Genomic DNA, 25,530 nt, shown 5'->3' on the forward strand with positions numbered 1-25,530 from the left:
GCCACAGTTTCAATTCAATTCAATTCAGTTTTATTTGTATAGCCCAAAATCACATCAACAGTCGTCTCGATGGGCTTCTTAGTCAAACATGAACTCAAAAGGATCACGAATACAAAGAGTTCAATAGGAAAATACTAAAATGAACTAACAAACTGACTAAGCTATACTGGCTAAATCCCTCAACTGTTCACGTCTGTCCGTTATTGTCCACGTGTCGGTCTGTGTTTCTGTTTAATTCTTTTGTTTTCTGACGTCACTGAAGCTCAGATGTGAAGACAGCACTGGGACACTTTACCTGCCATAGAACACCAGGGGGGGGTATTCCAGAAAGCAGGTTCTGCTAGCTCCCACGGTAAGTTTGAGGCTAAGAAAGTTGATAACCTCAGCTTTAGGTTCCAGAAATGGAGGTATGTTTCAGGGTACGTCAAGTTGCCATAGCAACTCATGCCCTGAACATAACCTGGTCCGGAGCAGGTTTAGTTGAAGGTTAGTTTGTTTTCAGAGAAGTGAAGCAGCATGGCGTGTCTATTTGAAGATGATTTAGTGGATGAAGAAGCTCAGATAATACTTTTTCCACCAGGAGACGGTGATAAGACCACATATGGATGTTGGAAAGAGAAACTTTATACTTTGATCTAACTTCATTATTTGATTCAGTTAAGATAAATCATTTTTTTTTGTTAGAAATTTTTTTGTTAAAAATTACACGTAGTTTTCAGACAGTTATTTTCCTTTCGTTCAAATTAATTCAATTAAGTAGGTGTAACTTTGATGCTGCTGTTAGATCAGCACCGCAAGGGACGGATTTGGGTTTAAGTGTGGGTTTTTGACCAAATGTGTTTAGTTGTGTAGCTGTTTTACTGTGTTTCACCGTGTTTGGCCGAGCTATTTTGTCCTACTATGCTTACGTCTCTGCACCATGAGTGAGAGTAAAGGATAGATGATGAGTTTATAAAGCACCCCTACCGCTAAATACTTATATGACAGTGACGGAAAGTTCTTTGGTGAGTTTTTGCACTCGGTGCATTTTTTTCCGTTCTTTTTATTGTTGTAAAAATGAGCATATCTGCCGGCTCAAACTTAGACATATGAAAGTTCAAGAAATATAAGTAATTAAGATGGAAAAAAGATTAATGGAGTACTGTGTCATTTAGTTAGATAAATACGTAAATTTGAGTTGTATAAACAATTATTGAGTTTGAATAAATTTAACTAAATTATTTAAATTATTTTTCAGCCGTGTTACTTTTTTGATGGACTTATAATTTTTAACCGCCGTCATTAAAATCTCAGACTCCGTCTCACTTCCGTCTCAAGTGTCGCGCTTTCTTTTTTTCTCCACGCGTTTCCATGGTGACTCCAGAAATCGGCGATCTATTGAGAATGTCTTTATGTACCGTGCGTTAACCCAGGGTTACCAAGTCGAGCGTAATTACGCCAACTCATATCCGGTCTTTTGGAACCGACATACCCAGAGTAAACAAGTTCAGGTGGATTTCAGCCAGAGTTCAGGCTTAAAGTCAGGCTAGTTTAAACATGCTTCCTGGAATACCCCCCTGCTGCTCCCGACCAGGTTATGTTCAGAGCATGAGTTGCCATGGCAACTTGACCTACCCTGAAACATACCTCCATTTCTGGAACCAAAAACTGAGGTTATCAACTTCCTTAGCCTCAAACTTACCGTGGGAGCTAGCATAACCTGCTCTCTGGAATACCCCCCCTGTACAGACAAGTCTGTTGATGGGAGAACAAAACTACCAAGTTACTGCCCCCTGCTGGTGTCAGGAAGTATGACTGTTTTCTTTTACATGCCAGTCAAATAGTCTCCAACAGGACTTCAGACGCTGGTCTGATGATCCTCCATCCATCATTGGAGTCTCCAACATCAAAGGCGGATGGAGGTGGCGTGTGATTGGCTGTCATGGCTACAAGAACAGGAACCAACAACAGGTCCTGGACTGAAAGGACAAACTGATTTAAAACTAAAATGATGTGAAGACGGTTTATCCAGTGAGACAAGGACCCAGAGTTCAGTTGAAGTCTGGATGACAAGACTTGGTTTCTGGACGGGATGGACCAGAACCAAAGTCAGAGCCATGGTGGACCCGGTGGTCCAGTTCCTCCTCACAGGGGTCCACAGCCTCCATAGGGCTGTAGAGACAAACTGACCCCCTTCAGTCCTGTTAACCCCCCCATGTGTAGAACCAGAGCGTCTGGTTTGTGTAGATTCATGCCAACACTGAACAATCTTCATCCTTTCAGTCAGGTTTTTCCAGAGTCTGGACCCGTGAGGGTCCCGGTTCCCGCGTCCTCCGCTGGTTGGTCAGGATGGATGCTGGGGGGGGGGGGCTGGAGGAGAGGGAGCGTCCAAACAGGGACTTCCCTGATCCTCCATCATCTGCAGGGAGGGAAAAGCACCAACACCGCCCCCCCTCACACACACCCGGCGCTGACAGCGAGCGGAAGGCTGCAGTCGGCTTCACTCGGACGCAGACAAAAGGACTAGAACCCGCAACCATGGAGGAGAACATGGACGAATCCCAGAGCCAGAAAGGTAGGAGAAGCGCGGGCTTTTCTGCCCGCCATCGGCCGCGGTGCCTTTGTTCTGCCAGAAGGCATCATGGGAATTCTTCCTGTGATAAAGGCTGCGATGAAGATGGAGGAGGGGGGGGGGGGGTGGAGGAAAAAGAGAGAAATAGCTCGGTTCCGACAGAGCGGCAGGAGGTTCTTGTGGTTCCGAACCGACCGTCGGTTGTTTTCTGCAGGGGTGTGGGGGAGGGGGGCATGTCTGCTGCTGGGATTCAATGAACAGACTCATTAATGAGCAGCGTTTGGGGTGGGGGGGGTGGGGGTCGTGTTGTTTTGGAGGCTGAACGGACAGATGGACGGACAGATGGATGGAGAGATGGATCCTGGAGGTGGGAGTGGCTGGGGGGTGGGGGTGGAGGGATGCCTTGAAATAAGGAGAGAAAATGAAGGGGGGGGGGGTAAGAGGGGCTGTGACTGATGCCTCCGTGGGGCTTTTCTTTGTTAGCCTCCATTGTGAAGCTTCACGCTTGTCTGAACCCCCCCTCCGACCCCCCCACACTTTCCCTTCCCTCCATTTTCCTCACATCTCTGTTTTCTTTCAGGTGGAGGGTCTCCTCTTCCTCTGTCTCCGCCCACCCAGCATCCACCCATCATCCATCATCCATCCATCATCCACCCATCATCCATTCATCATCCATCCATCATCCATCCATCATCCATCCATCCATCCATCCATCCATCCATCCATCATCCTCCATCCATCCATCATCCATCATCCATCCATCCATCCATCATCCATCCATCATCCATCATCCAGCCATCATCCATCATCCATCCATCATCCATCATCTATCCATCATCCATCATCCATCATCCATCCATCATCCATCCATCATCCATCATCCATCCATCATCCATCATCCATCATCCATCCATCATCCATCTATCCATCATCCATCATCCATCCATCCATCCATCATCCATCATCCATCCATCCATCCATCATCCATCCATCATCCATCCATCCATCCATCATCCATCCATCCATCATCCATCTATCCATCATCCATCATCCATCCATCCATCCATCATCCATCATCCATCCATCATCCATCCATCCATCCATCATCCATCATCCATCCATCCATCATCCATCATCCATCCATCCATCCATCCATCATCCATCCATCCATCCATCATCCATCATCCATCCATCCATCCATCATCCATCATCCATCCATCCATCCATCATCCACCCATCATCCATTCATCATCCATCCATCATCCATCCATCATCCATCCATCCATCCATCATCCTCCATCCATCCATCATCCATCATCCATCCATCCATCCATCATCCATCCATCATCCATCATCCAGCCATCATCCATCATCCATCCATCATCCATCATCTATCCATCATCCATCATCTATCCATCATCCATCCATCATCCATCCATCATCCATCCATCATCCATCATCCATCCATCATCCATCATCCATCCATCATCCATCCATCCATCATCCATCATCCATCATCCATCCATCATCCATCATCCATCCATCATCCATCCATCCATCATCCATCATCCATCCATCCATCATCCATCCATCCATCATCCATCTATCCATCATCCATCATCCATCCATCCATCCATCATCCATCATCCATCCATCATCCATCCATCCATCCATCATCCATCATCCATCCATCCATCATCCATCCATCCATCATCCATCTATCCATCATCCACCCATCATCCATTCATCATCCATCCATCATCCATCCATCATCCATCCATCCATCCATCCATCCATCCATCCATCCATCATCCATCATCCATCCATCCATCCATCATCCATCTATCCATCATCCATCATCCATCCATCCATCCATCATCCATCATCCATCATCCATCCATCCATCCATCCATCCATCATCCATCATCCATCCATCCATCATCCATCCATCCATCATCCATCTATCCATCATCCATCATCCATCCATCCATTCATCCATCATCCATCCATCATCCATCATCCATCCATCATCCATCCATCATCCATCATCCATCCATCATCCATCCATCCATCCATCATCCATCATCCATCCATCCATCATCCATCATCCATCCATCCATCATCCATCTATCCATCATCCATCATCCATCCATCCATCATCCATCCATCCATCCATCATCCATCATCCATCCATCATCCATCCATCATCCATCCATCATCCATCATCCATCATCCATCCATCATCCATCTATCCATCTATCCATCATCCATCCATCCATCCATCATCCATCCATCCATCCATCATCCATCATCCATCCATCATCCATCCATCATCCATCCATCATCCATCATCCATCATCCATCCATCATCCATCTATCCATCCATCCATCCATCCATCCATCATCCATCATCCATCCATCCATCCATCATCCATCCATCCATCCATCATCCATCATCCATCCATCCATCATCCATCCATCCATCATCCATCCATCCATCATCCATCTATCCATCATCCATCCATCATCCATCCATCCATCATCCATCCATCATCCATCATCCATCCATCCATCCATCATCCATCCATCCATCATCCATCCATCATCCATCATCCATCCATCATCCATCCATCCCTCATCCGTCTTTCTCCTTCTGCTCCAGCTGAACGTTTTTCTGCAGATGACGTCTTCCTGTTCGTTCAGCTCACTCCTTGTTGTTGTCAATGGCGCCCTGAATGGGCGTGTCCATCAGCTTCGTCGCACCTTGGCCGTGAGCACGCCGTTTGGTGGCGCTTTCACGCTGACTCCCAGCAACCCCCCGCTCATGCCGTGTTTGCTGGGAATCAATCTTTCATTTTCTGCATTTCTGTTTGCAGCGCTGTTTCCATGGTAACGCAGCGAGGGCTTCGTCCTCTCCTGCCTGATAGGTGGACTCGTGCCTGTTTTGCTGGCAGAAATGCGTTTTGTCCAATCAAAAGGCGAACCAGGAGACATGTTGTTGAAGAGAACGGGATTTTCACCCCCCACTCCTGCTGCCGCTCCATGGAAGCAGCTTCACACAGAACAGAACAGTTGGGCCGACGGGGCACGACCCACGAGCTGTGGTGTGTGGTGGGTCACACGGGGGCTCAGAGGTCCGGAGTGAGTTATTAACGGGGGGGGGGGCTCACCTGTAAACACAGTTCTGGTTGTTTGCTGAGTCGGCAGCTGCATCAGAACCAGAACTCATGCTCTGCTTAGGGGTCTCATGTGCAGAGGGGCGGGGCTCCCAGCAGGTTTTTTTACGTAAGTGTGAGGGTGGAGGCGGACCCAGACTTCCAAGTTCTTCACCGGATCCTCACCGGATCCTCACCGGATCCTGTCTGGATCACACCAACGTCATCTGAACCAAAACAAGAACACTTTAAAGAATCAAAATGGAACATTTAGAACTTCGCTGGTCCAGTCCAGATCCCAGACGACATGCCTTAATGGGTTCTGAATCTGGGTTCTGAGCAAACAAAAGGAGGAACCGGAGGAAGCGTCTGCTGTCACAAACTGATGAAGGATCTCCAAAGCAGACGTCTTCCTCAGCTCTTTGCCTTACAGCCCAAATCAGCTGATGAGCATGTGGGCGGGGACAAAGCTGTGATGTCACAGGTCCGAACAGAACCACGGAGTCTCTCAAAGTGACAGAACCTAGTCTGAGTTTTGGATCTGCAGCCTCTGAATTGGTTGAGTGACAGATGAAGCGTCTGGATGGTTCTGGTTGGGATTTGGTGCCCGGAACCCGTTTCACATCTTCGTCTGCTCTGCGGTTCTTCTGAGCTTTGCTGCTTTCCGGGTCTGAACCTGAACGCCTTTGTGGTTCTGCTGCTCATCTGGACGAGCTTTAAAAACCAAGAAATGAGAAACTTCACATTCAGAATCTGGGGAAACTGGACCGGTCCCGCTTCAGCAAACTTCAGGCTTCAGGTGACAGAACTGAGCCAGAGTCAGAACCGGGTCGGTAAAGCTGCTGCCTTCCTGTTCTAGATGTAGTTTATCAGTAAAGGTAAAGGAACCCTTTTTGGTTTGGATCTTCTCAGTTCTCCAGCAGCTCAGAACCTTCAGGGTCCAAAGTTCTGCCTCATGAGGTTTCCCAGAACACGGTTCTGCTCAAACGCAGGAAAAAAACCCACCAAGGAGCAGGTGGGCGGAGTCATTTGATTTGACCACGCCCAGGACGGCAGCAGAGGCTTCACGGCATCAGGGAACCTGGGAAGTTCTAACCTCTATGGGGCGGCACAGTGATGTAGTGGTTAGCCCGCTCGCCTCACACCAAGAGGGTCCTGGTCCAAATCCCAGCTGGGTTTGTTCTGTGTGGAGTTCTCCTGTGGGTTTCTCCAGAGAACCCGCTGCACCCGGGTACGTTCCCCATCAGGAGGAACCCAGACCGAACCCGGGTCCAACGGCGGAGGAAGACCGAACAAGCCCCTCCCCCTGCAGGCTCTGCAGAGTAACTGATCCTGATCCACTTCATTACTATGACCGCTAATAGAAAGGAACTTGACGGGAACGAGAACGTCGATACCGACTCACTTTCACTGCAGCCGCTTCCACTAACAGGAAACCTGAACCGGCGCTCTCCTGAGGCCTCGCCGCTCCCAGGAGCACCAGCCCATCCTTCCATCTTCTGCTCCTGGACTCAGCTCGCCCCCGTGAGCAACGGCCCGCCGGCGGCGCCGAACCCTAAGCTGCCAGGACGCCATCGTGACCACAGCCTGTCAGGAATGAGGGGGCTGCACCCCCTCCCCCATGGAGGAACCAGGCGGCGCTTTGAACATTCTTTGCATGAATAATTTGTGCTCCGACTGCTCCTCTCTGCTCCTCACTGCTCCTCACTGCTCCTCTCTGCTCCTCACTGCTCCTCACTGCTCCTCTCTGCTCCTTCCTGCTCCTTCCTGCTCCTTCCTGCTCCTTCCTGCTCCTTCCTGCTCCCCCCTGCTCCTCACTGCTCCTTCCTGCTCCCCCCTGCTCCTCACTGCTCCTCACTGCTCCTTCCTGCTCCTTCCTGCTCCCCCCTGCTCCTCACTGCTCCTCTCTGCTCCTTCCTGCTCCTTCCTGCTCCTTCCTGCTCCTTCCTGCTCCCCCCTGCTCCTCACTGCTCCTTCCTGCTCCCCCCTGCTCCTCACTGCTCCTCACTGCTCCTTCCTGCTCCTTCCTGCTCCTTCCTGCTCCTCACTGCTCCTCACTGCTCCTTCCTGCTCCCCCCTGCTCCTCACTGCTCCTTCCTGCTCCCCCCTGCTCCTCACTGCTCCTTCCTGCTCCCCCCTGCTCCTCTCTGCTCCTCTCTGCTCCCCCCTGCTCCTCACTGCTCCTTCCTGCTCCTTCCTGCTCCCCCCTGCTCCTCACTGCTCCTTCCTGCTCCCCCCTGCTCCTCACTGCTCCTCACTGCTCCTCTCTGCTCCTTCCTGCTCCTTCCTGCTCCCCCCTGCTCCTCTCTGCTCCTTCCTGCTCCTCTCTGCTCCTCTCTGCTCCCCCCTGCTCCTCACTGCTCCTCTCTGCTCCTTCCTGCTCCCCCCTGCTCCTCACTGCTCCTTCCTGCTCCTTCCTGCTCCCCCCTGCTCCTCACTGCTCCTCTCTGCTCCTTCCTGCTCCTTCCTGCTCCCCCCTGCTCCTCACTGCTCCTTCCTGCTCCCCCCTGCTCCTCTCTGCTCCTTCCTGCTCCTCTCTGCTCCTCTCTGCTCCCCCCTACTCCTCACTGCTCCTCTCTGCTCCTTCCTGCTCCCCCCTGCTCCTCTCTGCTCCTTCCTGCTCCTTCCTGCTCCCCCCTGCTCCTCACTGCTCCTCGCAGGAATATGTGAATTTAGCATAATTTTTCTAAAACTTCATTCTCCGTTTTACAATAATTCACAAAGATGTAAAATAACTGACAGAATTTTGTCACAATATGTATATATATATATATATATATATATATATATATATATATATATATATATATATATATATATACATACATATAATTAATATGAGGTCTTTAAAGAATACATGGCCAATAAAACAGATCCAGCTCTAACGCTGTAATAATTGAATAATCATACATTTTCAATATATTTTATCAATTAAGCTTAAATTTAAAAAAGATCAAAAGCAGCACATTTCACCGCTGATGTTAAATGTTTTTTACTTCCTGTTCGTTGTCTATAGAAGAGCCTGAAGTTTAATTAAATTCTTATCAAAACACAAAGAATGCAAACATAAGAAACTGTCAACAGAAAAGCTGCTAAACTGGTTTTTTTGGGAACTGGTTCAACAGTTCCCAAAAATGAGAAGAACAAAAACCATTCCACTGAAACTTTGAGGACAGTGGAGACTAGTGTGCGAGGAACATCAGAGGAACCATCAGAGGAACATCAGAGGAACATCAGAGGAACCATCAGAGGAACATCAGAGGAACCATTAGAGGAACCATCAGAGGAACCGTCAGAGGAACCATCAGAGGAACCATCAGAGGAACATCAGAGGAACCATCAGAGGAACATCAGAGGAACATCAGAGGAACCATCAGAGGAACATCAGAGGAACATCAGAGGAACCATTAGAGGAACCATCAGAGGAACCATCAGAGGAACCATCAGAGGAACATCAGAGGAACATCAGAGGAACCATCAGAGGAACCATCAGAGGAACCATCAGAGGAACATCAGAGGAACCATTAGAGGAACCATCAGAGGAACCATCAGAGGAACATCAGAGGAACCATCAGAGGAACATCAGAGGAACCATCAGAGGAACATCAGAGGAACCATCAGAGGAACATCAGAGGAACCATCAGAGGAACCATCAGAGGAACATCAGAGGAACCATCAGAGGAACATCAGAGGAACATCAGAGGAACCATCAGAGGAACATCTGTGAGCTGGAAGTCCTGCAGTGGAATAAGGAACGCAGGAACTTCGGTGTTCTTGAAACATTTCAAAAGCCCATACCATTATACAACCCCCGCCGGCCTAAGGAGCTGATTCCCAGCAGACCCATGTTTCCTGCATGTTCTGCTGAAGCAGAACCACCAAAACCCAGAGGCTGCAGTTCCTGAAGCCCAGTGGAGGCTCTTCAGGGGGATTCTGGAACAATCTCTGCAGACGGTTTTGTTTGACAGAGCTTCAATCCTCTTGGAATGCTGGGAAAGTGGGCGGAGCAAACAAATCCGCGTTCCTCAGATGTGTCCATCAGGATCCTCGGAGTTCCCAGAGATCCTCCGTCTTCATGTCTGCGGTTCGCTCACCTCATGTCGAACCATTCCAGTGCATGTGTGTGTGTGCGTGCACGTGCATGTGTGTGTGTGTGCGTGTGAGCGAGCGCTCAGTGCGGTCATCCGTGTTCTGGTCCTAATGGTTCAGTTGGGCTGAACTTGTCCTTTTCCATTAGAGCAGCACTTTGACTCCTGAGTGCATCTGCAGGCCATTTTGTAGCCTCTCACTTTGTGTAGTTGTGTGTCAGTGTGAGACCCCCCCCCAGTGATCCACACACAAATACACACTTTGTGTGTACACCAGTTTGTTAGGTCCGACAAGAATGACCAAAACGTTCCCTAATGAGCCTCAGTGGGAGTGTGTGTGTTTGTGTGTGTTTTTCTTCCATTTGAACAAACCTTCAGTCTTAAATGTGTTTTTACAATCAGAACTTCATTTCACATTTTATGGATTAAAATACTTTTTTTGTTAACTTTAAAAAGTTGTAAAAGTTTAACTTTGGGGTTTTATTATGGCGTAAATGGCGAATGCTATAGCGCTTGTCTACCTTCCTCAAAGGCACAAAGCGCTTTACAGTAAGAGACCCAGTACCACACACATTCACACACACAGTCACACACACACACACTTACACACTAGCTGTGTTTACATGGACAAAAGTAATCGGAAAGAACGCCTGATTGGAAGGAAAATGCGTCATGTAAACACGCCGTTCGGAATAATCTGCCCCCATCAGACTCGTTTGGATCAAAATTTCATTCCGATGGAGATAGTTATGCTGATTGTTGATCCGCTTGTTGTTCATGTAAACGGTTCCTTCCGATCTACTGCTCTGGTTTACGTCACGCATAGACGGTGTTTCGCTGAGAGAAAGTTTTGGAGCGCAGACGGGACCGGCCGGCTGCTCTGCGGACGCCCCGTGAAAAGCGCCGCTCCGCTCTCGCCGCGCTGGCTTTTCGCATCTCCGCTATCTTACACCCTCACGAGGGAGATGCGGGGGAGGAGCGCTTCGTGCCCACTGACGTCCGGACCCTGCACCCGAGCTCTGCGTTCGGGCTCAGGTGCCAGTGGACCGACACCGAGCGAACTGTGTCTCTGAGCAGAGCAGCTGGATTTATTAATGTGTGTTTGAGGGGAGGGGAGGATGCTTTGTTACGTGTGCGTTTTGTTGTTTTGTTATGTGTGGGAGACTTGGACTGCGATCCGTCCCGCCGCTCTGGGTTAGCGGCGGCCGGCTTCAGGAGAACCGTGTGTCCGGGCAGAGCTCTGACCGCCAGCTCACACAGCGGCTTTGGGACGGCGTGCAAACTTTTCGAAGCAGAAATGCCTCTTAGTGCTGAGAAACTGTTCAAACAATCACGTGGATTTGTGTTTCCAGTCGTGTCCCGACTAAATAAAGGCTGATGTTATTCCACACATTTACATGCAGCCAGGATGCAAATTGCAGAGTTTCCTGGTCCTGAATTTTGTGTCCATGATCAAACAAGGCTAATGTAGTTAGCGTGTTAGCTTCTCCTAACACTGACCTCTTCCAGCTCCGTTCTTCTTCCACAAAAACGCACTGACCACACGGATTAAATATAAAACAATGAGCGAACAGGCGCTTCATAATATTCATTACATTAATAAAAAGCGTGTTTGGAAGATCGTCTGGTATGTTACCGAACTGCTGCATAAAATAAATGTATGCGGCAGCTGTTTGATTACAACGGGACTCGTTTCCTCTTCTGGGATTTCAACACTACTGCGCATGTGTGAATCATTTATTCTGACCGAATGTGTGACCATGTGCCCCCCATGTGGGGGCGGCCGTGCTGCAGTGATAGGGCGGTCGACCCATGATTGTAAGATTGCAGGTTCGATTCCCGCCTTGCACACCCATGTGTCGACCTCCCACCAGAGGCAAGGTGGGGTTCAGGACACTTCAACACATGGGCGTGCAAGGCGGAAATCAAACCTGCAATTTTACGATCATGGGTCGACCGCCCTACCGCTGCACCACGGCCCCCCTATTTTTATTGAACATTACGTCGTTCCTCCAACTTTGGGATAAATTTGTGAAATAAGTTCACAAAACGTTTGATTAATGTGAGCATGGAATCAGATTGTTGTCTTCATGCTAACATGAGTTTTTGAAATTCACTGTTTCATCGATAAAACAGTCTTTGAGGTGAAATCATGAACCAGTGAGGCGCCAGAGGAAGTTTTATTCTTTGTAGAATGTCGTTGGTGGTTTTTTCTTTGTTTCTTTAGCTGCTCCGTTTCAGGAGTTTTGGGTTCTCGTTCTGGAGTTCTGACCCGGACTCCAAGAGAAGGCCGGTCCGTCTTTATCACTCAGGAACAACAGAGAACTTCAAACCAGCTTCTTCTGACGGCGTTTAGTCTGGCAAAGATTCAACGTCCTCACAGAAGTTCATGAACACTTTGGTTATGTGAACCTCATGTATAGAACACAATAGAAGATTCAATCCATCCCATAATAACACCTCAGCTATAACTGTCTGTGCTGGTTAAATATGTTTATTATGGGATCAATGGATCCCCCCACCCCTGCTGACCTCTGCCCCCACAGACGTCTCTGTCCAACCAGCAGCAGAACCTTCTGGATCAAAGGCTGCAGTGATGAAGCCAGACTGGACCTCCTCCAGAGGTAACCATGACAACAGAAACGATGATGTGAACTCCAGCATTCTTTTGAACGCGGTTATAATCTTTGATTAGGGTAACAGAGCACTGAGGCGGAAGAATACGAGGAAGACAGGTGAGCGATGCATTTAAGGTGTTGATGAGGATGAAAGCAGGAGAACCCAGTAAGTTCTGTCAACATCTGATCAGCTGCTGATCCAAAAGAACCCAGAAAAACTCTGGACTGAACACAACGAAATAATACAAACATAACGTAACGATTCAAACGTAACGTAACGATACAAACGGAACGGAACGATACAAACGGAACGTAACGATACAAACGGAACGTAACGATACAAACGGAACCGAACGATACAAACGGAACGGAACGATACAAACGGAACGGAACGATACAAACGGAACGTAACGATACAAACGGAACGTAACGATACAAACAGAACGTAACGATACAAACAGAACGTAACGATTCAAACGGAACGTAACGATACAAACGGAACGGAACGATACAAACGGAACGTAACGATACAAACAGAACGTAACGATACAAACGGAACGGAACGATACAAACGGAACGGAACGATACAAACGGAACGTAACGATACAAACGGAACGTAACGATACAAACGGAACGTAACGATACAAACGGAACGTAACGATACAAACGGAACGTAACGATTCAAACGGAACGTAACGATACAAACGGAACGGAACGATACAAACGGAACGGAACGATACAAACAGAACGTAACGATACAAACGGAACGTAACGATTCAAACGTAACGTAACGATACAAACGGAACGGAACGATACAAACGGAACGTAACGATACAAACAGAGCGTAACGATACAAACGGAACGTAACGATTCAAACGGAACGTAACGATACAAACGGAACGGAACGATACAAACGGAACGGAACGATACAAACGGAACGGAACGATACAAACAGAACGTAACAATACAAACGTAACGTAACGATTCAAACGGAACGTAACGATACAAACGGAACATAACGATACAAACGGAACGTAACGATTCAAACGGAACGTAACGATACAAACAGAACGTAACGATACAAACAGAACGTAACGATACAAACGGAACGTAACGATTCAAACGGAACGTAACGATACAAACGGAACGTAACGATACAAACGGAACGGAACGATACAAACGGAACGGAACGACACAAACAGAACACGATTAAACAATCAGAACGTGACAACAGAAATGGAACGTGATGATACAAACAGAACGTGATGATACAAACGGTGATACATGACGATACAAACAGAACATTACGACACAAACTTAATGTGACAACAGAAGCGGAACGTCATGATACAAACAGAACGTGACAATACAAACGGAACGCGACGTTACTACCGAATACGACGATACAAACAGAACGCGACTATACAAATGGAACACAACGCTACAAACAGAATGTGACGATACAAACAGAACATGACGATACAAACGGAACATGTTGTAACAAACAGAACATGACGATACAAACAGAACGCGACTATAAAAAACGGAACGTAACAACACAAACAGAACATGACGATACAAACGGAACGTGTTGAAACAAACAGAACGTAACAACACAAGCGGAACATTTCGATACAAACAGAACTCGATGATACGAACGCAACGGAACTATACAAACGGAACAGAACGATACAAACGGAACGGAACGATACACACAGAACGTGACGATACAAACGGAACGTGTTGAAACAAACAGAACGTAACAACACAAGCGGAACATTTTGATACAAAAAGAACACGATGATACAAACAAAACATGACGATACAAACGGAACGGAACGATACAAACAGAACAGGACGACACAAACAGAATGCGAAAATACAATCAGAACGTGACAACACACACGGAACGTGACAACACAAGCGGAACTTGAGGATACAAACAGAATGTGACAACACAAGCGGAAAAAGTTGATACAAACGGAACGCGACGATACAAACGAAACGCGACGATATAAAACAGAACGAGACAACAGAAGCGGAACATGACGACACAAACGGAACATGACGATACAAGCAGAACAGGACAATAGAAACGGAACGCGACGCTACAAACGGAATGTGACGATACAAACGGAATGTGACGATACAAACGGAATGTGACGATACAAACAGAACGTAACAACACAAGCGGAACATTTTAATACAAACCGAACGTAAAAACACAAACAGAACGTAACGATACAAACAGAACGTGACAATACAAACGGAACGCGACGTTACTACCGAATATGACGATACAAACAGAACGCGACTATACAAACGGAACACAACGCTACAAACAGAATGTGACGATACAAACGGAACATGACGATACAAACGGAACATGTTGTAACAAACAGAACATGACGATACAAACAGAACGCGACTATAAAAAACGGAACGTAACAACACAAACAGAACATGACGATACAAACGGAACGTGTTGAAAAAAACGGAACGTAACAACACAAACAGAACATGACGATACAAACGGAACGTGTTGAAACAAACAGAACGTAACAACACAAGCGGAACATTTTGATACAAAAAGAACACGATGATACAAACAAAACATGACGATACAAACGGAACGGAACGATACACACGGAACGTGACGATACAAACGGAACGTGTTGAAACAAACAGAACGTAACAACACAAGCGGAACATTTTGATACAAAAAGAACACGATGATACAAACAAAACATGACGATACAAACGGAACGGAACGATACAAACAGAACAGGACGACACAAACAGAACGCGACAATACAATCAGAACGTGACAACACACACGGAACGTGACAACACAAGCGGAACTTGAGGATACAAACAGAACGTGACAACACAAGCGGAAAGTGTTGATACAAACGAAACGCGACGATATAAAACAGAACGAGACAACAGAAGCGGAACATGACGACACAAACGGAACATGACGATACAAGCAGAACAGGACAATACAAACGGAACGCGACGCTACAAACGGAATGTGACGATACAAACGGAATGTGACGATACAAACAGAACGTAACAACACAAGCGGAACATTTTAATACAAATGGAACGTAAAAACACAAGCGGAACGTGAAGATACAAACGGAACGGACAGTGCAATTTATGATATGATGACTATAATACAGGAACGTAAATATCCCCTGCCCCCCACCCCTAACACAAATTCAGAGAGCCCCCTCCCCTCAGTGCTGCATGTTTGTGATTGTGCGAGCTACTTACTCTGACTCACAAATGAACAAATCCTTTATTTCTCATTTTGTGTTGATGGCGGGAGACGCAGCCTTTCTGCTGGGCGCAGCCGCCATCTTCATTTCTGCGCCGCCGCGCCCTCGCCTGTGCACGCTTCTTCTCTCTCACACACTGAGAACGGGGGCTGTTGGTGAAGATGAGCGCTTTGTGTGTCTGAGCAGGCGTCGTCGGGGCTGTAGCACTCTCAGAGCCGCTCTGTTGCCATGACAACGCTACAGGCAAAGTGGGTCATCAGGCTCCTGCCACACCCCTGTTTGCATGGCAACAAGGCCGGTCAGTCCTACCTACTAATTCACACGTGCACACGCAACGAGGGCGTGCACGAAGCAGTTATCGCTCTTTCTCTTTGACAGAATTGCGGATTTTCTCTGATCAATGTTTTACTTTCTCCTTTGTGGGGTTGAGGGGAGGGAGGAGCAGGAGGCTCCAATTGGCTGAGGCTCCTGTCAATCAGACCCACAGCAGACAGATGAATCAGTCATCAGTTACAACAATAATAGATGAAACTGTAAACAATAATGATAAAAAATGTGATAAAGCTTTTGAAAAAACCCTGAAATAACATTTGGCTCTGGGATGGATGAAGATCTGCTGGTCTGAATGTTCTCCTTGTTCCGTGTTGACTTCCTGTTTTATTTTGAAGGATTTCTCCTGATTGCTGCCGTTCATTTATGGAGAACCACGTCAGTGGTTTGTTCGGATCTCATCTTTGCTGAGCCAGATGTGATCAAGCTGTGGTTCTGCTCCGTCCCTGATAGAACCGTGGAACAGCAGAGGATGTTCTCCAGCTGAGCCTGTAGAACCAGGATGAGTCTGGTACCTGTAGTTCAGGTAGAACGTCCTGACGGAACGTCATGTCAGTTTGATCCAGGCCTCTGCTGCCTCTGGATGGCTGACGGGTCGTCTTCAGGCGGGGAGGGGTCGTTCAGGCGGGGAGGGGTCGTTCAGGCGGGGAGGGGTCGCTCAGGTGGGGAGGGGTCGTTCAGACGGGGAGGGGTCGGTAAGGTGTGTAAAAACTGTGTGTTTTGGTTAAAGAAGCATAAATGGTGCCGACTGGGGTTCCTGGGTTCTTTTCCTGGTTCTGGTTGGTGCGGACGCTGCAGCTCCATCTAGTGTCAAAACTGAGAAGGACGGCAGAGATTCATGGGGTTCGGGGTTTGTTTAGGATTTTCTGTCATGTTTGTGTTTTTGGAGCAGATCCGGTTTTAGTCTTCATAACCGAAGAGTTTCAACGTTTCTGTCCCAGCCGGACCGGCCGCTCCAGGTTCTGCAGAGCGGCGTCTCTAACGGCCCGATTCTCTCTCCAGGCTGTAAGGAGTGCTGCGAGCGATGCGTGGGCAGCCTCCCCTGGGCGTCTCTCATCGCCACCATCCTCCTCTACATGGGCGTGGCCTTGTTCTGTGGGTGTGGCCACGAAGCCCTGAGCGGCACCGTCAACATCCTCCAGAGCTACTTTGACGTCGCCCCGGCCGCTGGAGACTCGGTGGACGTCTTCACCATGTGAGCGTTTGTGATGCTGCAGAGGAACCGAAGGTTCCCTCTGAACAGAAACAGGTTCTGCTTTAAGCAAAGACAATCAGTGAAGACACGTAAAGGAACCGTAACGGATTCAATGTCTAGAAAATGACCGTTAAAACATATGCAGAAGATTTCAAAAGTGATGTTGAGGAGCAAACACAGAGGGTCTGTGCACAGAACCTCTGTAGAAACAGGAACCTGCAGAACGTTGGGTTCCTCCAGACAGTCTCAGGGTTCCTGAAGAACCATGCAGACATCACCTGGTTCCAAAGCTCCACCAGGCTAGAACTTCACAAACACATGAAAGAACGAAGAGAAGCAAAGCCTGAACTCTGAAATGCTGGTGTGTGTGTGTGTGCGTCTGTGTGTGCACGTGTGTGTGTGTGTGTGTGTGTCTCCCCACAGCATCAACATCCTGAAGTACATCATTTACGGTCTGGCCGCCGGCTTCTTCGTGTTCGGCGTGCTGCTTCTGGTGGAGGGCTTCTTCACCACCGGCGCCATCCGGGATCTGTACGGCGAGTTCAAGATCACCGCCTGCGGACGCTGCCTGACCGCATTCGTAAGCAAACACGTTCAGAGACAGACTTCCTGTCCGGCCGGCGTCTCGCAGGCGTTCGGTTCCTGAAGTTTCTGCTTTCAGACGCTCTTTGGTCTGTTCTGAAGTCTGAAGTTCGCAGGCTTCTGTCCTTCACCAGCGGTTCCTGACTGAAACCCTTAGACCCTCAGGGTCCTGGACCCCCCTGCTGCCTCTCATCCAGGCTCCTCCTTGTGTCCACAGCTGATGTTCCTGGCCTACCTGTTCTTCCTGGTGTGGCTGGGCGTGACGGCCTTCACCAGCCTGCCGGTCTTCATGTACTTCAACGTTTGGTCCATGTGTCAGAACACCAGCTTGGTGGACAAAGCCAACCTCTGCCTGGACCTGCGTCAGTTCGGTACGTTCACACCTGCGTCTGTGGAGGTGCAGTACCGGTCTCCACCTGCAGGAGACCGACGCCTTTTCCTGTCCTCTCCTTTCTTCAGACTCTGAGGTCACATGACAAAATGGATTGTTCTCACTAGGTTTTCTTTTCCGTACCATGAAGGCGCCACCGCCGTGCATCTCTATAAGCAGTGTTCCAATGACTGAGCTCAAATAGAGTTTTAGCTCCAGTGTTGACGTTCTTTCATGAACCGGAACTCTTCAACCGTTTATGCAGTTTACCTAATTCCAGCCGATTCTGTCGCGGAGCAAAGCGGCTTTGTGCAAATATGCGACACTTTTGCAGACCGATGTGAAAAACCGCTTTTCTCGCCGTCACAATCAGCTGATTGACATTGGTGGGAAAAAGAGCTCCGGTACATCAAAGAGCGTCTGTCAATCAGGCGTCGCCGGAGACATCTCAGGTGTTAAAGACGAAGATTCAGGTCAAACATTTTTGTCTCCTGATGTACGTTTAGGCGGTAAAAAAATATAAATGAGGTTGAAAGATCGTAATCCTTAAACCGTACTTTCATATTTCTTTGGACTGATGTTCTGCAGGTTTTCCAGGAAGATCTCCAGTGAAACATTCCGACTTTTTCCGCCATTAATCTGCTCCTTCGTGTTTTTACGCAACGCAAAGTAAAACTCAGATCTGGCCGTGATCGAAGAATCGCGTCAAACTGAACGGAGATGATTGACAAGGTCTACAGCCAATCAGGAATCAGAGCATGATGCACTGTTAAAATGTAGGGGGCGAGTTTTTGCCCTCCTCTGTAAACACTGTCGCCTTTCAGAGCCCCTTTGCTAGGGCCCGGGCCCCCGTGACCCGGAGCCTCTGTAGCAAAGCAGGTCAGACGTCAGAACATGATGTCGGTTCAAATCCAGACATGTGCGGCGCGTGCATTCTCCGCGTTTTTCTGATCCGTTATCGGTACCGTAATGTGTTTTTGGTTCCGGTCCGTCTGTCCAGATCTGTCCTGAAATGTCTCCGTCCGGTCCGATCGGGTCCGCCCCGGGTCGGTCCTGCTCTTGAGCCTCTTAAATGAACGCTGTTCCTTCTCAGGGGCGGTGACCATCTCTGAGGACAGGAAGCTGTGCACGGCGTCCGAGAGGTTTGTCAAGATGTGCGAATCCAACGAGGTGAGTGGCGTGCACGTGCGCGTGCGTGAGGAAGGGGGCATCACAGTAACCGGCCTGTTTGTGTCCTGCAGCTTGACTTGACCTTCCACCTGTTTGTGTGCGCTCTGGCGGGGGCGGGGGCCGCAGTCATCGCCATGGTGAGAACCACAACGTTTTCCCAGCACTTGCAGGTTTTTCTCCAAAGCTCGGTGGCGCCCCCTGCAGGTTTCAGGGCTTTGAGGGGGGGCTTTTGGTTTTCCATAGAACTGCATCTCTGCATTCCTTGTTTGTTTCTGCTCAGACTTTTGGGGGGTGGAGTCCTCACAGAATACCCCCCCACACACACACATCTATGGAAGCATTCCCGGTGTTGACTTTGGTTTAGAATTATGTGACAGAAATGCTTCCATACGCATCAACAAACTCCTGAACGCTGGTGGATCTGAATCTTCTTCAGAGCGAAGGACGTCGTTTTCATGATCGTTACTTTGCTCTGAAGTAAACGATCCCAAACATGACTCTTATTTTGAAAGATTGCAATGACAGCTTCCTACAGTTGGCAGCAGCAGAAACGACACTACTTTGAAGGAGCAGCTTCCTGTTTTCAGAGTCAAAGAAGAAACTGACGGCCTTCAAAGATCCAAAAATAAGAATTGGTGATCAAAGCCTGGAAAGGTCAAAGGTCATCATTGGAAGCAGAAGGAACTCCATCAAGTTCCAGGAAAACAAAAATGAAGGTTCAACTAAAAGAAGTTAGAAATTCTGAGTTGAAACAAACCAGAGCCCCAGTTCTGATGGTTCTGATGGATCTGTTGGATCTGATGGATCTGTTGGATCTGATGGATCTGATGGATCTGATGGATCTGATGGATCTGTTGGATGTTGTTTCTAACAACTCTTTGATGTTTTCAAAAAACCCACAGATTTAAAAAAAAACAATTTAATGTTTTTAAAACATTAAAATGTTTTTTTAAACAACTTTGATGTTTTTTCAAACCACTTTAATGTTTAAAAAAACGTTGAGGTTTATTAAAACACTTTTATCTTTAAAAATAGTTTGATGTTTAAAAAAACAACCATTTTATTTTTTAATAAACTCTTTGATGTTTTGATGCTGTTTCTTGGTTTCTAAACTTTGTAAATAGTTTTTCTTTGAAACACTTTGAGAAGCAGCTTCGTTGTTTGAAAAGTGCCACATGTGACTTTATCCAGCCTCTTTCAGGAAATAGTCTGAGCCCATCGGGTTCTGGGTCGATGCTGGTGACGCGTCTGACCTGAAATCCGTTTCTAAATGCTGATTATTATTATCATTATTATACATTCAGACTTTTCTAATCGAGGAAACACAATCTTTTAAACGGAGAGGCGGTTCTGCTGGTCCTCCAGCCTTCTTCCATGAAGCTTCATCGGTCCAGATGGGCGGGAAATTGATTTGCTTCGGTTGAATTCCGTCTCTTTCTTCACCCAAAGCTGTTTTAGGAGGACGTGACGTCAGAGCCACATCTGTCGGTCTGTCATCCCATCAGGCCAGAAAACCTGGTCCAGGAGTGAAGATCTGACTCCTCATCCTCTCTGACCTTTGCCCTGGTCCTCCTCGCAGGTCCACTTCCTGATGGCTCTGGCCGCCAACTGGGGCTACCTGAAGGACGCCAGCCGGCTGCAGAAGTACGAGGACATCAAGTCCAAAGAGGAGCAGGAGCTGCATGACATCCACTCCACGCGCTCCAAAGAACGGCTGAACGCCTACACATAGACACGCCGCCGCCAGAAGAGACACACGCTTACCGTCACACACACACACACACACACACACACACACACACACACATGAGAAGGAGGAAGATGGAGGATGAAGGCACAGACACCTCCGTCATCCTCGTGTCTGCAGCGGATTCTGCTCCACAACCACCAGAACCGGCTTCCAGAAACCCAAAAGCGATTAGAAGAACCGAATCAAAACCCAAAGAAAAGTCCTATTTTTGTAAGAAGAGTCCACGGCAGACGGGGGATGAGGGCGTGTCTGTGAGGTCATCATGTGGGGGGTGGGTCAGGTCACACACACACACACACGCGTCGATGTGATGGATGGTTGGTGTCGTGCGGCGCTCTTGTCGGTTCTGTCATGCTGTTCGTGTCGTTTCAACACTTTGATGGCTGCTGTCCCTGAGGAAGTGCCCCCCTCCTTCTCTTTACCCCCCTCCCTGCCTTTTTTCATTAGTGGTCTGCCCCAGCCTCAGTAGGGACAGCTGACCCCCCCGGTTGTATAAAGGTGTGATTGGTTCTCAGAAGCAGCACAAAGTTTTCACCTTTTGAGGTTTTTCAACCACATTTCTGTGTCGTTTTCTCACCGCGGGGCTTTAGGGGGCGGGGCTTACAGTCCACGCGGTCACGTGACCAAATCCCTTTTTCATCCCAGAACTTCTTTTGTTTTTATCCAAACTGAAAGTGACCAAAAGTTTCAGCAGGAATCTGAGGAAGAGGCGAAAGCGGGTCAGAAGGTTCTGCACGGTCCGGGTCAGCGCAGGTTCTTCTGGGCTGGATCCCTTTGGACCGTGAACCAGAACCAGAACCAGAAGGTTCTCGGATAGTGAGGCCAGCAGCTCCGTGTTTGGAGGGTCAGAACCTCCAGGTGGGTTCTGGTGATCCGGGTTTTTGCTAGCTCGCCGTAAAGACGTCAGTTTGAACAGAAGAGACTACCAGCACACACACACACACACATGCACACGCACACACACTCCAGCACCACCGTCACTCTGAGCCATAACTCTTTGATCTTTTCTTTCCACCGATGACATCTCACTATTTTATTATCAACTTTTAATCTTTGAGACTTTTTAAATGTGAAATTATTTATTTAGAAGAAGAAACGTGTTTTTTGTCTGTCGTGGGCAGTTTCACACGCTGCACCTGCATCAGCTGTATAAAGATATACATATATGTGAACAGGTGAGGCAGCAGCCGGGGGAGGAGTCTGCAGGGGGCGGAGCCTTCACGTCCCGCTCAGGTGTGCTCAAACACACGAGCCGCTCGGACAGCAAACTAAAAGTCTTTTCAACAAGCGAAGGGAAGTGAAGTCCAAACATTTCCGGTTTTGCTAGAACCTTTGGTTCTGAACTATTTATGTTTCCGCTCAAAGTAAAGAAATTTGCAGTAAACGTACCGCGGCGCAAACGGCGTTTAGAGTCATGTGCACAGCGCCACTAACACAAACGAACCAGTTTGACCCGAAATCCCACCGGGGTGTTTTTACATCACCGGCCTGCTAGGGGGCGCCGTTGGCCGCCTGAAGGACCCTCTGGGAAGAGGCGGAGCTTCCATTCGACCAACATGCAGGACAATGTGAAAGTTGGAGGGGGGGCGGGGCCAAGCCGGGGCAGATCAGGATCAAACTGGATCCTGGAAAAGCAGGAAAAATCAGAAAATTTGAGAAAAAGAGAAAAGTTTGTAGAAACGTCAGTGAGGGGGCGTGGCCAAACGCCGCCGTCCCCTGCAGACTCGTGTTGCGTTCAGGTGCATCCCGGCTGCTCACCGTCAGTATTTTTAAGGGTCTAGTTTTACAGTAACAGTATTCTATCATGTCATTGCCTGACAATGGATGTCTGTCAGTGTTTTTAACCTCAGATAAAAGAAAAAAATAGTTTTTGTGCACTTATTGACCATTGTGAGCGCTCTCTCTCTCTCTTATTCTTGGTGTGTAAGTGCATTGGACCCCCCCGTGGGGGGGGGCCTGTGTATAGTCTTGCAGCATTGGTTCTAACCTGAGATCATGAAAAGTTCCTAATACTGAAGAAGAACCGTGAATATCGTTGTTGTTTGTGGCATGGTTATGCATTCAATGGTCATAATCCTAAAGAGTCAAACCAACCCCCCCCACACCCCCCACTGGCGCTGTTCTGCTGTTTAACCCCCCCCCTCAGTGTGCAGTATCGCGGTTCCTGTTGCTAACGTGTTGCTAAGCTCTTTGCTTGCTCAGTGGAACCAGAGCAAACCGTTAAGGCAGGAATCTGCCCCCCCCCCCCCCCTTAAATGCATGAGTTTCTGCCTGCAAGGCGACGTGGTTCTGTCACCTGGACTCTCGGCGGCGGACGGTGGGCGTGGCTTTAATGTATTGCTCTGGCCAACCTTTGTCCTGTCTGCTCACCCCCCCCCTCTGCTGAGGCTTCCTGTCGCCTAGCAACCGTCTGACTACGGGCGGCAGAGGTGGCCCTGGGGGCCACTGCAGGCCCTCAGAACCAGCGGCAGATCCACCATCCGGGCCGGGGGCGTGAGCGGCTCGCCTTCCGTGTGTCTGAGTCCCGCGTCCCCTCACGTCTCCCGTAAGGTTCGTGCCCCCCCCGCGTCCTCTCTGTCTTCCTGCTGAACATGGGCTGAACCATTCCAGGACCCGCCTCCTGATCCTGTCAGCGAGACACCCCCAACCATCTGTGAAGGGGCGGCCCCCTGGGCGCTCAGCCGGGACCCGCTGCTTCAGAACCAGGCTCGGGCCGGGTCAGCCCCGACACGCAGGACGTCAGAACCCCCCCCATAGTGTTCTAGTTCTGTCCACTCGTGAGCTTCGTAGCGGCGCTGTCTGAGTCCCTCCTCCATCTCTGTACATATCTGTGCCAACAGCTCGGGCAGACAGTGGCTTTTTTATTTGTAAAAACATCAACTTGCTTGCAAATATAAATAAAATGAAATAAAACACTTGTGTACTTGTTAATAAGGGAACTTTGGAGTTCGTGTCTTCATTCTAACACCTATATTTACGTTATTTTGTCTTTTGAGTGTTTTATGATGTTCTGTGCATCAAGCCCCGCCCCCAGGCTAATGCAACAACGACTACTTTCTCTGTGGAGCTAGCGGTGATCGGATAAACCAGGGGGGGTCCCCAAATCCAGGCCTGGAGGGCCGGTGTCCGACATGTTTCCCAACCAACCTCCCGTTGAAGCTCCTTATTGGCTATACACACCTGGGGCCTGTTTCAGAAAGGAGGTTAAGTGTAAACTCTGAGTGCGTTAACCCTGAAATCAGGGAAACCCTGGGTTTTCCGTTTCAGAATGGGAGGTTTGTTAAACCAGAGAAAGCAGAGTAAGTCAAACCCGTTTCTGAAAGAGAGGTAACTTATACTCGGAGTCAGTGTCCATGGTTACTTACGCTGTGAAACTAACCTGGTCGGGAGCAGGTTTTATTCTCCAAACTCAAGGTTTCTGCCGGTCCCCTCCCCTTTTTAAAGACGAAGCGGTATTTTTCGCTTTAACCTTCATTGCCCACATTTCCGTCACACAGAGACGGTCTAAGTGACAAGAATGGCTTGTCCTTTTTTGGAGGACCCAATAGACGAGGAGGCTGCATTCATTCCTAGAGAATTACATTTACGTCGTGCGAGGATTTTGAGACCTAGACTCGATTTTGTGTCATTTCCCCATACGTCTTTATTTGAGCGTTATCGTTTTTCGTTGCAGTCAATTACATATATACAATGAAAACAACATTAGATATGTATTGCTATGTAGATGTTTCATATGTCAAATATTGTCAACAAAGCCTACATCCATGACATGCTCACATTTACCTGATTGAATTATGTTTTTATACTTCATTTTTAGCTGCTGCCATGTTCTTTTAATTCCTGCAGGATTGCATCTACATGAAAATGAAATCAGGGACATTGAATTAGATTAATGTAACAATTACTTTTTGTAAACACAATTTGCTAGCACTGCTTACTTTCTTAATCCCATATAAACCTATACCACTTGATCAATACAAGGGTAGACAAAAGTTCACTTTTAAAAACACAATTGCATGTATTAATATTAAACTGACCAACGTTTGCAAGAGGGGAAGGTTAATAAAAAAAAGTCCTCTAAACATTATCAACGTTAAATGCATCCCCCCCCGATTGGTTCTGTACACTATGCAGCATTTCATGCATTTACACCAGGAATAACACTTCAAAAGTACACCTAAATATCACCATTTGCTATTTCACACCTTACGCTATTTAAAAAGTTATTACAGCCAATATTTCATAACAATGATTTAAATGCAAACTTACGCATTAACTTGAGCAGCTATGTTTTCCACGCTAACTGTCTCTGTTTTGCAGATGCAGCGGTGTTGCTTTTCTTCTGGAATAATATGTGCTCATATTCACTGTAACTCTGCAGCAGCACGTCAAGTTCAGATGGAGAAAAATACGCAGACCTCTTTTTTCCACAGTTGC

At 48.0% G+C, this 25,530-nt stretch overlaps 1 protein-coding gene across 2 annotated transcripts; it reads left to right on the top strand.

Moving 5' to 3' along the window:
• Positions 1-2,380: 2,380 nt before the first annotated feature.
• Positions 2,381-24,032, top strand: LOC101155741 (neuronal membrane glycoprotein M6-a). Of its 2 annotated transcripts, none has more exons than XM_023953827.1 (7): positions 2,381-2,554; positions 17,029-17,221; positions 17,645-17,801; positions 18,021-18,174; positions 19,267-19,343; positions 19,415-19,480; positions 20,923-24,032. In XM_023953827.1, exons 1-7 carry the CDS (start codon positions 2,518-2,520, stop codon positions 21,073-21,075), a joined length of 837 nt encoding a protein of 278 aa, XP_023809595.1. In that variant the 5' UTR covers positions 2,381-2,517; the 3' UTR covers positions 21,076-24,032. The 2 variants fall into 2 exon arrangements, with proteins under 2 accessions (XP_023809595.1, XP_023809596.1); XM_023953828.1 differs by lacking the exon at positions 2,381-2,554 and adding an exon at positions 12,376-12,418.
• The last annotated feature ends 1,498 nt before the right edge of the window (positions 24,033-25,530 follow it).

This window comes from Oryzias latipes, chromosome 1, assembly GCF_002234675.1.
Source record: "Oryzias latipes chromosome 1, ASM223467v1".
NCBI classification, from domain to species: Eukaryota; Metazoa; Chordata; class Actinopteri; order Beloniformes; family Adrianichthyidae; genus Oryzias; species Oryzias latipes.